At 37.1% G+C, this 14,918-nt stretch overlaps 1 protein-coding gene across 1 annotated transcript; it reads left to right on the forward strand.

The window, feature by feature from the left end:
* Positions 1-2,401: 2,401 nt before the first annotated feature.
* LOC110328140 (olfactory receptor 8B8-like) lies at positions 2,402-3,340 on the forward strand. Its single transcript, XM_021207509.1, has one exon. The coding sequence runs from the start codon at positions 2,411-2,413 to the stop codon at positions 3,338-3,340; it is 930 nt and encodes a 309-aa protein (XP_021063168.1). The 5' UTR covers positions 2,402-2,410.
* The last annotated feature ends 11,578 nt before the right edge of the window (positions 3,341-14,918 follow it).

Here is a 14,918-nt window from a genome sequence, read left to right on the forward strand (position 1 = left end):
CCAGGCTGGCCTCGAACTCAGAAATCCGACTGCCTCTGCCTCCCAAGTGCTTGGATTAAAGGCGTGCGCCACCACGCCCGGTGTCTTTTGTATTTTCATATGTGAGACCAATACTCATAGGTCATATCCGTCTACATAAAATTCAAAACTCTAAACTCTCATTTCAAATATGCAGAGCTGAAAAGAAGGATATGTTTTTCTTTTCATTTGTATTATATAAACTCATCATAAGCACTTATTTCTGTCAGCATGATTCAAAGTTTGGTGAGAAAGTATTCCTTCCTTTCTAACAATTTCTCAACCATTCTGTATAATTTAAGGAGATAGCAATATATGCAATTCTTAAAGTTTGTCTTGCATTGTGTAAAAAAGTTAGGAGATAAATCTGGTATTGTACAGCTTCTAAAGAGGTAAAAATCTCTTTATGTTATCAGAGGACAAATGCAATTATTGATTTAACCCAGGCATGAATCATAAAAGCTAGAGTAATGGCTGACAGGGTAGGATATACCCACTGGTACACTACTGACAAATTGTTTTAAAAGTAAGTAACCACTTATGGACTGGATTTAAGGTTTGCTTCACAGACAAATTTAATTCCTAGAATGATATTGAGATCAACTACTGGGACGATATGGGCCATAGGTCCTAGAAAAGTACATATGACTATTTCTCTGCTGCAGATATAGCATGAGCAGGACTATCAATGTCTTCCCAATGTACCGATAGATTACTGTATCTCACAACCACTATCAGAGATGCTCTTTTTAGAAATAAATTAAGATTAACATAGATATTGATAGCCAGTCAATGGGTATAGAATTAGGGACTGCGTGCTCAGTTTTCTTCACATCATACCTTTCAACCAAATATCAGGAATTATTAGAGAAGTAGTGGTGTAAGAGCCAATGTGTTCAGAGTGTTCCTAAAGAATCCACAGTGGAAATAAGAGAAAGCATAAAATCTGAGTAAAATCATTCTGGGAAAAAAAATTGAAAACAGGAAGGAGGATATGACCATCAATTTTGCTTCTAGCTGAGTAACTGTTGGCAGTTAATTGATGAATACTTTGAGAATCATGGTCAGTTTCCAGGATGTAGTCTTTGAGAAGTTGCCTACTCTCAAGTAGATAACTGTCCTTTATGTATGCATAAAGGAAGGTCTGCGTGGATACAGTGCCTTAAAAAATGGATAAGAACAAATGACTTTTAGGGGAATAGTGGTAAAAGGATAATATGTCCCAGTATAGGGGAATGCCAAGGCCAGGGGGTGGGAGAGGATGGCTTGGTGAGCAGGGAGGGGGGGAAGAAATAGGGGGGGTTTGGATGGGAAACTAGGAAAGGCAATAACATTTGAAATGTAAATAAAGAAAATATCTAATAAAAATAAAATAAAATAAAAATAAAAATAATAGTAAAAGAAGTGATAACAGTGCAAAACAAAAGAAAAGAATCAGAAGGGAAGACATCAGGAATGAACTTCATCCAAACACATTGTATAAGTGTATAAAATTCAAAAAAATAAAACAAAATTGTATATCCCTAATTAAACAATTTCATCACTATTCAACTAATTTGTAAGTTTCATAACAACGAACCCAATCTCTTGGGAAAATACCAGGCAAACATAAACCTTTCACATTTTAATCATGTCTCTGACATTAAAGACTCATAAAACCCTCCAGGGTCATTGACAGATGGCCCTTATGACATCAGATATAGTGTTTACCAACTTCTGTGATAGAGAAGCCATTCTCGGAAAAGTCTGCAGCAGAAATCATGGTCGAGAGCTTATGGCTTCTCAAAACCTGGAGGAATGAGGGCTCTAGATATCCCAGTCCAAAGTTAGTTTCCCTCACAATCAAAAAGCCAAATCCAGTAACAACAGAAAAGATTGTTTTCCCCGCCTCTGGTCTCTACACCTTTACAGATCACCCATGCCATTTGTACTTGCTCTTCTTTGAGACTACAGTAGAGTCAGTAAGGTCACTTATGCTCTTCTCATTTACAAAGGTAAGTATTGAACTGGATGCATGATTTTTTTCCTCGAACTAACTCTGAGAGACCCAGTCAGTCTTTGATGCGCCTTGTCTCTTGTCTTTTGTGATTACCACTGATCATGAAGTAGGATGAGGATTGTTAAGGTAGAAGTAGAACCAATATGATACAGAGGCAATAATGGCCATTGCTTTCCTGAATATTGTTCTCTAAGAATTGAATTCATAAATTTATGCATATTTCTGTATCTTTACTTCCATAAAATGTGGAAAGCCAAAGTACAGAGAAGTGTGATCTTGAAGTTATCCTATTCTGGTTCTTAGTCTTTCTTTAATGCTGTAGGTTGAATAAGGCTACAATTTCATTTTCACGTTACAAATTTTACTGTTTTCACAGATATACCCTAAGGAAGAATGGCTGTAGGAAATGCCTCTTCAGTGAAGGAGTTTATCCTGCTGGGCTTGACACAGAAGCCAGAGTTCCAACTGCCTCTCTTCTTTCTCTTCTTGGGAATCTATGTGGTCTCTGTACTGGGGAACCTGGGCTTGATTATTCTGATTGTTTTGAATCCTCACCTGCACACACCCATGTACTACTTTCTCTTCAACCTTTCGTTTATTGATTTCTGCTATTCCTCTGTCACAATCCCCAAAATGCTGATGGGATTTCTGAAGCAGAATATCATCTCTTATTATGAGTGCATGACTCAGCTCTTTTTTTTTGCTTTCTTTGTAATTGATGAATGTTACATTTTGACAGCAATGGCTTATGACAGATTTGCTGCCATTTGTAGACCCCTGCTTTATCAGATCACTATGTCCTATCGGGTCTGCCACTTGATGATGATGGGTGTTTATGTGATGGGCTTTGTGTGTGCCATGGCCCATACAGGTTGTATGATAAGCCTGACCTTCTGTGATGGCAACATCATCAATCACTACATGTGTGACATACCCCCTCTCCTGAAACTCTCTTGTTCAAGCACCTCCATTAATGAGCTTGTGGTTTTCATTGTTGTGGGTGTCAATGTAATAATACCCAGCCTGACTCTGTTTGTTTCTTATACCTTGATCCTTTCCAACATCCTCAGTATGCCTTCCACTGAGGGTAGGTCAAAAGCCTTCAGTACCTGTGGCTCCCATGTAATATCTGTTTCTTTTTTCTTTGGAGCTGCAGCATTCATGTATTTTAAGCCTCACAGTGCATCTGTGGATGAAGATAAAGTATCTACCATATTTTATACCATTGTGGGCCCAATGTTGAATCCTTTCATCTATAGTATAAGGAATAAGGATGTCCACATTGCACTGAGAAAAACTTTGAAGAAAAATATTTTTACTTAAGTAGAATCTGTATTCGTTATGGAATCATTCTTAGGCTAAGTGTGATATACAAATAGGGAGCAAACTAAAGAAACAGTTACTTCTCAGACCATTTGTTTATGTTCATGAGCCCTGTATTTGACCCACAGGTTTGAAAAAAACTTGGGTACAATTTTAAAACAACACAAAAACAATTTCAAAAACAAAATTTAAAAAATCATTTATGTGAGATATTTTGGAATTAAAATTATCACTATGCAAAATTATGTTAATATTGAGGAAATTTCACAAGTAAAGGCTGTGAAATATAAATAACCAATCATCATTTTACAGTAAAGGAAATAATTTACTTTGTAATATTTTAAATCATATTTTTTCAGCACTGAAAAGTGAGCAAACATATTTGTACAGCCATCCACCAGGGTGTTACATTCCAGCCTTTGAAATAATGAAGATTGAATTACAGAAGACTCGATGTTATTATCCTCAGAAAAGGAAAGATCAAGGGTTTTCAAATGTATATATTTCCTTATTTGCAGGTTATGTGGAGGAGTTCATTCAGATTCACTTGCATGTCAAGTGCTCTACCAATGAGCTACATCTTAAGGAGAAATATGAGACCTATAATTAGAGTACATCTAGAAGTCTTATTTACCTGTGCCACTGAGATATTGATTTCTGTAGTTTTATAGACAATATCTCTTTTATTCAGTTAATAACCCCCTGGAATATAGGTAGCCTAGTTCATCTTGAAAAGTTCTTTGTTTTTCTAAAGGCTAAGTCAGGAGGGCAAATGCCCTTTTCAAGTTTTTTTCTATAGTCATATAGCAGTTTGGTAAAGAGGTGTTATCGAATCTGTTATGATTCGAGTGGTCTCTGCTGAAAATGAAACATCTTAGATTATTCATGGTAAAGGGAACCTATATTAGACGTTTCCCTAATGGACATGAGGACATTTGTGTGTAAGCACCTATTATGTTTCCATTGGGAAGAATTTGACTGAGCAAGCTTACTAGATATCAGTAGAGGAATTTTGTATTTTACTGAAATAAATCTTTCTGTTTAACAGTTTCTTTCCCTTTAATAACTTCACTTTCATTCTGTCTCATTGTTCTACATGCAATGATGCAGTTTATTGAAGTACTAAGTATAAACTCCTATTGTAGTGCCTCCTATTGTAGAAATCAAGATTTGTAGACTTTGGTCAAACAATAAAAATACAAGAAAACAGTATGTAGAGAGAGAATCCAAATTAGACATCTTCATTGTTTCACCCTCCTAGAAGTTTGGGTAATCCCAAGGAAGAGTTGGCAGAAGGATTGTGGGAGTTAGGAGGAATAGAGGACTCTATGAAAGCATGCCCTACTGAATCAAGTAAACACAGCACTCACAAGTAAACACAGGGCTCACAGAGTCTGAAGTGTCAAGCATGTGGCATGTATGGGTGTGGCTCATGTTCTCTGTATACATGTTGTGACTGTTAGCTTGGTGTTTTGTGGGTCTCCCAATTGTGGGGGTGGGTGTATCTTTGACTCTTTGACTGCTCTTGCATCTCTTTCCATTTTGTTAATTTGCTTTTTCCAGCTTTGGTGTGAGGGTTAAAGAAATAGAAATAAAAACAAATACAGCTCTGAATAAATGTGAAGATGATTTTATTCTCAGAAGGATACAGACTAGTAAGATGCTGAAGAGATAATATTTGTGTCTGTGAGTTTGTATCAAAAAATTTCATGCAACATCTTAAGCAAATGTAATTTTATTTCTAAGAACTCTCTTATTATCTTGGGTTGATTGGTAAAAAGGTCTTTTTCTAAGGAGATAGTAGGTGATCTGACTGAAAACAGGGTTCTTCACTTAAGCCCTGGGATGAGACAAGATTAGTTTCAGTTACGCGAACAGTCTTATGTTGATTTGGAATGTTTATTGGACAGAGATGAACCCTATGCAAGCATGAGAACAGTAATAATATGCATATAAATTTGAATAATAATTAGCAAGTGAGGTTGGGTTGAGGCTTGTGGGAGAAAAGAATGAATGCCAATAAGCAAAATAAATATCAAGGTGATATCGATCATACAATGGACTTTGTTTTCTTCCTTTCTCCATAATTTGATGGTTAGTCAATGCTCATTCATAAGCAGTCTGCGATGTAATCCATAAACCAAAAGTGTAAATAACAAATATTTCCATGTCCTGCAGGAGGGAAGGCTTTTTGTTGGTAAATTGGTCAATGATTGCAATATTGTAAAGGCTGTAACACAAATTAAGTGGAGACCCTTAACCCTGTTTCACCTCTTTCTCTTCAGTTAACTGTGTAAACTGAGAAGATCAGGAGAACTAGTTTGTTTTTGAGTTTTTATTCTGTAAGTTTTGTGTCTTCATTCTCTTAGTCCTAGATTCTGCATGTCTAATATTAAAACTTCTGTGGTATACATTAAATAAAGGGGATATATATATATATATATATATATATATATATATATATATATATTCTTACATGTTTATTGAAGGCTAGCTTCTACTCCACAGGGTAAATCTAGGAAAGTATGAAAGTATGAGTGTAGATTGAGCAATTAGAATTGGTTCTAATGTCAATGAATATAGGCCCCTGCTAGAAGTGGAAGGCAATTAAAAAGAGAAAGGAAGGAGGGGAAAACTGAGGCTTATGGCATGAGACTTAAACCTCTACTGATAATGTCAGATGACTAGAGAAAAGAAAGTGACGGAAACAGTGGTATAGATGGTATGTAGCAGGAGCTGCCACTGGTAGTAGCAACCTTGGCTGCCACTGACTGTGGCCAGTGATTACAGAAAAGAAAGGAGAAAAAAATCAAGCACACACACAGTGGATGAAGCACAGTGGACTTCAACAAGCAGGCTTTATCAAGCAAGCTCTAACAACTTCATGCATATACATATATATGCATATTTATATACATACATATTTGTGTATATACGTACATTCAGATAGACACACATTCAGCTATTGGTACAAAGTACAAAGGTCTAACTAGTAAGCTCTAACTATTTTATATACAGACATTTGCTGTATAGAGAAAGCTTTAGTTATCAATCTTTCACCACCTTACATACATATTTACAAACATAATTGGTGAATAAAGCAAACTTGCCATAAACAAGGTCTAACAAGTTTAATTTTTTTCTCTTAGCCTTTTTTATACCCCTTAAGATAAGTTCTTTATTTAAGAGGAAGGATTACTTCACTCAAAAACAGAAGACCAAAATGTCAAGTGACATCACATGCTAGTAAGAATGTGGAGAAAGATGAATACTTCTTCATTGCTGGTGGATTTGCAAACTGGTTCAGTCACTCTGGAAATCAATCTTTTGCTTCCTCAGAAAATTGGAAATAGTTGTACCTGAAGACCCAGCTCTACTACTCCTGGGCATATACCTAAAAGATGCTCCACCGTACCACAAGGACATGGGCTCTACTAAGTTCATAACAGCCTTATTCATAATATGCAGAAGCTGGAAATAACCCAGATGTCCCTTAACAAAAGAAGAATGGATATAGAAAATGTGGTTCATTTACACAATGGAATAGTATTCAGTTATTTAAAACAAGGGCATCATGAATTTTGCAGACCAATGAATGGAACTAGAAAATATCATCCTGAGTAAAGTAACCCAGACTCCAAAGGTCATGTATGGTATATACTCACTGATAAGTGAATATTAGCCAAAATGTAAACAATAACCATAATACAACCCATAGACTGTAAGCTTAACAAGAAGGAGGGACCAAGTAAAGATGCTTCAATCCCACTTAGAAAGGGAGAACAAAATAGTGATGGGAGTCAGAGGGAGGGAGGGAGGGAACTGAGTGAGAGAGGGGAGGAGGAGGACGAGAGGGTGGCAGTGCCAGGAATAGAGGGAAACAGGGGAGAAGCCTATAGGGCCAGGAGAATGAATGAAAATATGCAGCTGCCAGGGGTTGGAGGGTAGGGGGAACATCTAGAAATTCACAGAGACATGAGATGGGAGAGGCTCCCCTGACTCAATGGAGGTGACTTTAGATGAAATTCCCTACACTTGGGAGGTAGAGCCTGAAGGGATCACCTCCAGTAGACAGAACAGGGCTCCTAGTGGATAGATAAGGTCACTCAACTATCCTCAACATTTGTGACCCAGAATTGCAGGGACAACAATAGAGCAGAGATTGACGGAAAGGTCATCAGATGATCGGACCCACTTGACAACCATCCCATGGGTGGGTACCAAACCCTGACATTATTACTGATGCCATGTTGTGCTTGAAGACAGGAGCCTAGCATGGCTCTCCTCTGAGAGTCTGTACCAGCAGTTGGCTGAGACAGATGCAGATACTTACAGCTTACCAATGGACTGAGATCAGGGACCCTTATGGAAAAATTAGGGGAAGGATTGAAGGAGCTGAAAGGGATGGCAACCCATAGGAAGACCAACAGTATTAACTAACCTGGACCTCTGGGAGCTCCCAGAGATTAAGCCACCAACTAAATAGCATACAGGGATGGGTCTGAAGGCCCTAGAACATATGTAGCAGAGTACTTCCTTATCTGGACTCAGTGGGAGGGAAGACACCTAAACTTGTAGAAACTTGATGTCCAAGAGATGGGAGATGTATGTTTGAGTGTGTGTGTGTGTGTGTGTGTGTGTGTGTGTGTGTGTGTCTATGTCTGTATGTCTGTGTGTAATGTGGTGGTGGATGGGTGATGGAGTACTTTTTCAGAAGCAAAGGGGAACAGATGGGATGAAGAACTCTTGGAGGGGCGGGCCAGGAAGCAGGACATTTGAAATGTAAATAAATAAAACAATTAAGAAAGAAAGAAAGAAAGAAAGAAAGAAAGAAAGAAAGAAAGAAAGAAAGAAAGAAAGAAAGAAAGGAAGGAAGGAANAAGAAAGAAAGAAAGAAAGAAAGAAAGAAAGAAAGAAAGAAAGAAAGGAAGGAAGGAAGAAAGGAAGGAAAAAAGAGAAAAACATGTTACATAAGAGGGAGTTACAACAGAATTGTTGAGTATAATTTCAAAGCAGTAAATTTATCTATCTTTCATTCCATAAGTTTATTATAAGTTCAAAGGATTATTTTATCACTCTTTTATTCCATATGTTGATTATAAGTGCAAAGCAATTTTTTTAAAAAAAAGATTTATTTATTTATTTATTTTATGTATATGAGTACACCATTACTCATTACTCTCTTCAGGCACACCAGAAGAAGGCATCAGATCACATTACAGATGGTTGTGAGCCACCATGTCGGTTGCTGGGAATTGAACTCAGGATCTCTGGAAGAACAGTCAGTGCTCTTAACCACTGATCCTGAACCTAATCTAAAATGAACATTTTCCTTGATCCTGTTGAAATAAATATTAATGTATCCCGACAGCAGGTTCCTGCTACCCACCCCAATGGCTTATGTTCCTGAATGAAAGATACACACACACATACTGCCTTTACATTTTAATATGCCTTAAATAGCACAATAGCTGAGACACTGCCTAACCTCCCTTAATACTAAGTTATTACTTGGTAATTCTATGTTCTTTCTTGGCTGCTTTGGACCCAGTTGGGCAGCCCTCTGGGCTGTGCTTTCTTGACTCATTCACATGGTGGCCATGTTTCTCAGGCATGGCATTTATCTTTTCCTCCACATTCTCCTGGCATGTTGGATCTCCCTTCCTCCTTCTCTTTTTCCTGGTCCCAAGCCCAAGAAATCCTAAAATCTCACCTCTGTCTGCCCTCCTGAGCTATTGATTGTTGGCACTTTATTTACCAATCAGAACCAACTGAGTGCAGGTTCCCAGGTGTTGTGTGCAGACAGTGTAAGTAGTTTTGGGGAAAACAATTAGGATTTGTAATAGAAGCAGCTACACATTCTAAGTGTATTTTTCTTCCTAGTGCAAATTACATGCTTATAACTCACTGTACCCATTTTATTAGGCATGCAGACTTTACTTAGTATTCTATGAGGAGGTCATATATTTTATTCTTGATTCTAAATTTATTATATCATTCTGACAAAACAACTTAAATCATCTCCTTAAACTTTCTATCAACTACTCTCACTTACTGAAGCTATTTAAATCAAATCAAGAATTTTGTAAAATCATTAACCCATCTAAACAATATTATTTCAAGAGTTTATAATCATATTGATCTGCAGGAAATTTGCCCAATAGAGTGGAGCAACTGCCAGGATTCAATAATAACAGACTATAGGCAGAAAGTGTCTTTCTTTGCCCAATCACACCATGTCAGAAAACTGAGGAGTGCAGCAATTACAAACTTGAGAAGGCACACCAGCAGCAAGAAGCCGTTGAAGGTTTGTCTTTCCAAGATACACCTACTGTAGACATTCAAAATGGTAGGCAATCTCCTGGAAGCTCACTACAGTACTTTGTGCATGGTATTTGCCACACTCTGTGTTTTAAGGGATATTAACATGCAATTATTTTTCTCTTAACTTTCCTGAAGTCAGTATATACTTAACACTCAATAGCTACCCACTGCTTATGTTTGGTTTGTTTTGCATTGAAACAGGATTCATATAGTATAGCAGAGAGTGGCCATGGAATTATCATCCTCTTAACTTTCTCGCTTGTGTACTGAGATAGTAGGCATGAACTTCTGGCCTAACAACTTTCCAGTGTTTATGATGGCCTATGGCTTAGCTGCCATTGCTCTCTTCTAAGCAAATGATTATTGCTATTGGTTTTTCTGTATTTGGGATTAAGTAGGGAGAATTTGTGCAAACAAACACATGAAGTTAACTCAAGGCACTTAAGATTCATACATAGCTATAAAGCATATTTAATTTTAAAATTGTAAAGTCAAGTAAAACTATGATATAGAATGAAAATGTACTTCTATCATATACAAAACATGTGGACATATTTTAAAATAATTAAAGAAACAAAATCATTTTTACTATTCAGAATTACAATAGTGTCTTACCTTGGTTGAAAAGCACACATTCTATGAATATACCTTCAGTTTGAAAGGATTTTATTGGTGAAATAGCACCCTTCTTGTTTACTAGTTTACTTATACATTTCATTGCAAAAGAGTAATGCTGTAGAAGTCTAGATAATCACAAGTCTTAGAAGCCAGGTCATTATTTCCTATTGCCTAGAATGATGTATGTAGGAGGTTGGTTTGGTGCTCTTTGTATTTAAATATGAAATGTTGGCTCCCAAAGATCTCGTTGCCTCCATTAGCATATCTTCACATATACCAAGTGATGCTATGTAAACCTTGCTTCTCACTTTAAAACTATTAGTTAAATAAAACTGGTGACAACCAACTACTGAGTTGAATAGAGAGAGGTAGAGTTTGAGTTACTAGGCTGGGAGTCACAGGAAGGTACCACAAGGAGGAGGAAGGGTGAGAGTGAAAGAGTGTTGAGGAGAAGAATACATGAGAACACTAAGTCTCACAGTCATGGACTAACAGCATGTACCAGAGCGATATGCTTCCCTAAGATGGCAGACTGATAAAGCAGAAATTATCCAGAGTATTTCAAACATCAAATATTTGGAAAACACAGATGAGCCAGTAGCTAGATTAGCCTTAAGATATTTTTATTAAGGGTAATCTCCCTGTAATTGCACAGAATCTAATAAATAAATATCATAGTATGAGTCTCATACATGTAAAGATAAATGGCAGATAAATGAAAATAAATTTAAGGCATATATATTAAAAGGTGTATTTATTAAAACAGGGTAAATTTTTGAGTAATGTGTAAAATAGGAGGATTTATGTACTTTATATTTTCAATAAGTCAATGCAAATTATACGCAGCAGGTGATTTCATGCCAGTGTAGGTTGATATGAAACACTGCATCAAGTCCTCCTAATCTTGATGTCAGTGGTTCAGTGACGTTCCACATGGTCTTTTTCTGTACAGTAGGGCTTACCATACAGTGCATTCCTGCAGGAGCATTTGTTGATGTCCCATTCCCTAGGACAGTGTACTAACTGTAGCAGTACTAGGCTCTTAATGATGTGATTAATTTAAGAACCATATAAGTACATTTGCAATGTTAAGGTAGGCCCTAATTCCATCTGACTAGTGTCCTTATGAGATAAGAAAATCTGAACACATATCATCAAGACTGGAAACACACATAGGAAGGAGCAGGTGACAACACAACAAAAGCCCAGCCATCTTTAAGTCAAACAGAGAAACCTCAGAAGAAACAGAACCTACACTTGTTAATGGAATTCAGGACTCCAGAGCTGCAAGAAAGAAACTGAAGTTTCATTTTTTAAGCGAGTAAATTTGTCACTGAGGTTTCAAAACACTTTTTTACTGGATAGAAATAAGCAGATGACATGATAAAAATGCAATTTTCAATCTTTGTGTACTAGGCAATAAATCTAGGACCTTACTTATTCTATGTAACTGTTCTATCGACAAGCTTATATAGTCATGTATCATTTTACATTTTTATTTGGAAAAAGGTCTCACCAATTTATGCATGCTGACTTTGAACCCTTTATGGTAACCAGGTAGGTCTTGAACTCAGTCTCCAGTGTCGCTAGAGTTGTAGGTATTTATCACCAGGCCCAGCTGCTTTATGTTCTTAAGAGCCTATTAAGAACAAAATGTAATAGAACATATGAGGGAAACGAGACAGTTGTAGTTATATATACTGTAATCCCAACATGTGGCAGTCTAAGGCAGGACCAATTTAAGGCTTCCTAGGTCATACAGTGCTTTCAGGCCAACAAGTGCAATATAGGAAGTGTAGTGGTGAGTTTAGCTACACTGCTTTGGATCCTAGTAGGTTGCACACACATCCATCCAGGAGCTATCTGGATTCATGAATCAAAAACACATACACACCAGGTAATTTTAAAGTATCTTGGCTACCTCAAAGGCTGAGCACTCCTAAATCTTCCTCTACTACCCCAGACCAAATCTGGTAAGTAGCCAGTGGCAACCCACCCAAATTCTCACATGTCGGATTGGCTTTCTCTCCTTCAGCTCCTACATCCCACCACTCTCCCCAAAGTCGTGGTGATTTTCTAGCTCTCCTCTTCCCTCCTTTGCCCAAGTCCATGCAAATCTAAGGTCCCCATCTCACTTTACTCAGCCATTGGCCACTGACAACCCTAATGACCAATCAAAAACCAACTGGGGACAAGGGCCTTCAGAATTTGGACATGCACATTCCTGAGTAAATCAAAGCATTAGAACCAATCCCCAACACTTTAGCTTTTTTGTCAAAATAAAAACAAAGCTCTTCTCTCAGGCATAAATTGAGCATAACAATTATGCAAATTGTAGAGTATGATAAACAATTAACTTCCAGTCTATCATATTTGCCATTTAGATAAAGTACTCTACCATCATACCAATGAAAGAGCTTAAAATTTTATACCTGAATTATATTTTGATTTTTAGCTTGTATCACCATATGAAAACCATGGTTTCAACTGTATATTATACTTCTCAATGTTAAACAGCTAAAGTTTGTTTATGAGACTATAACTAGTCTATATTTAGAAGGCACAAAAACATGGTTTCCAAAATTTAAACAAATTGTAGAGACAGCTGACTACCTGGAAAATCCCCTAATTTCTTATAATGTTGGAGCATCTGTCTTCAGTCTTTTTGACCCAAAACCATTTGGTAGACTCTGAAATGAAGTAGGAATATGAAGGAGTAGCTTACCCTGTCTTGGCAGAGATTAGTAGTCAACAATCCCATATCTGTTTGTACTTTTGGATAACATTTTGTCTATAAATGATATATGCAGTTTCTGTCCAGTGGCTACCTTGCCATGATAACCAACCCCACCAGGAGGTAAAGATGCTCAATATATTTTTTGAACCTTAAACAGGGTACTGTCAGGAGCAGACATGTCTTTAGTCAAAATTTCTAATAATAAATGAAATGATTAAATATAAGATTCTAAGGACTTCTGATGTTTTTCAAGAATATATATATATATATATATATATATATATATATATATATGTGTGTGTGTGTGTGTGTGTGTGTGTGTGTGTATAGTTATATATATATATGGTTCTAATGCTTTACTATTATTTGCTATTGCTAATTGAATAATATCAAAAAAACCTTATTATAATTAAATCAGAATCTAATATAACCATGAGTTTACTATCTGGGCCTTAACTTGCATTACTTAATCACGTGTGCTGTCAAGCTGCTACTGTAAGCTCTCTTCAGTTTCAGTTTTGGAGGCACTTATTATTTTTATTTATTTATTTATTTATTTATTTATTTATTTATTTTTATTTTTTTGGTTTTTCAACAGGGTTTCTCTGTATAGCCCTGACTGTCCTGGAACTCACTCTTTAGACCAGGCTGGCCTCGAACTCAGAAATCTGCCTGCCTCTGCCTCTCAAGTGCTGGCTATGAGTTTTCTTCTTACCACTGCGCTCATTGTGTCCCATAAGTTTTGGTATGATGTGTCTTCATTTTCATTACATTCTAAAAAGACTTTAATTAATTTTCTTTATTAATTCCTTGACCAAGTTATCATTGAGTAGAGCACTGTTTAGCTTCCATGTGTATGTGTGCTTTCCATTGTTTTTGTTGATATTTAAGACCAGCCTTAGTCCATGGTGATCTGATAGGGTGCATGGAATTATTTCAATCTTCTTGTAACTGTTGAGGCTGGATTTCCTGGATTTTGGGTTAGGTACTTTTTGCTTTTTCCATTTTCTTTGACTGTTTTGTCAATGTTTTCTATGGTATCTGAGATTCTCTCTTTTATCTTTTGTATTCTGTTGGTGATGCTTGCATCTATGACTCCTGATCTCTTTCTTAAGTTTTCTAAATCCAGGGTTGTCTTCCTTTGTGATTCTTTGTTTTTTCTAGTTCTATTTTTAGAACTTGGATGGCTTTGTTCATTTCCTTGGCCTGTTTGATTATGTTTTGTAATTCTTTAAGGGATTTTTGTGTTTCCTTTTTAAATCTTCTGTTTACCTATGTTCTCCTGTATTTCTTTAAGGTAGTTATTTATGTCCTTCTTAAAGTCCTCTACCACCATCATGAGAAGTGATTTTAGAACTGAATCTTGCTTTTCTTGTATGATGGCATATCCAGGACTCGCTATGTTGAGAGATTTGGGTTCTGATGATGCCAAGTAGCCTTGATTTCTGTTGCTTATGTTCTTAGACTTGCCTCCTGCCACCTGATTATCTCCAGTTTTACTTGCCCTTGCTATATCTGACTGGAGCCTGTCCTTCTGGTGATCCTGGTTGTGTCAGAACTCCTCAGAGTTCAGGTGTCTCTGTGGTCCTGTTATTCAGGGATCCTGGGTGTGTCAGAGCTCCTGGGTGTTAAGTTGCCTCTGGGACCTGAGATTCTGGTGTCACCAAGCTCCTGGGATCCTGGGATCCTGGAATCCTGTGTTCCTGGGCATGTTAGTGTGCCTGAGAGTAGAGAGTCCTCTGGGTGTTGTGGGACTGACTGCGTAGTTCATGACCAAGGTTTCCTCAGGACGCTGGCCCAGACTGGCTCAATTTTCTAAATTGGATATTTTCTTTATTTACATTTCAAATATTATCCCCTTTCTAAGTCAACACCCACCCACCCCCACAAACCCTCTTT

Source organism: Mus pahari, chromosome 10, assembly GCF_900095145.1.
Source record: "Mus pahari chromosome 10, PAHARI_EIJ_v1.1, whole genome shotgun sequence".
NCBI lineage: Eukaryota > Metazoa > Chordata > Mammalia > Rodentia > Muridae > Mus > Mus pahari.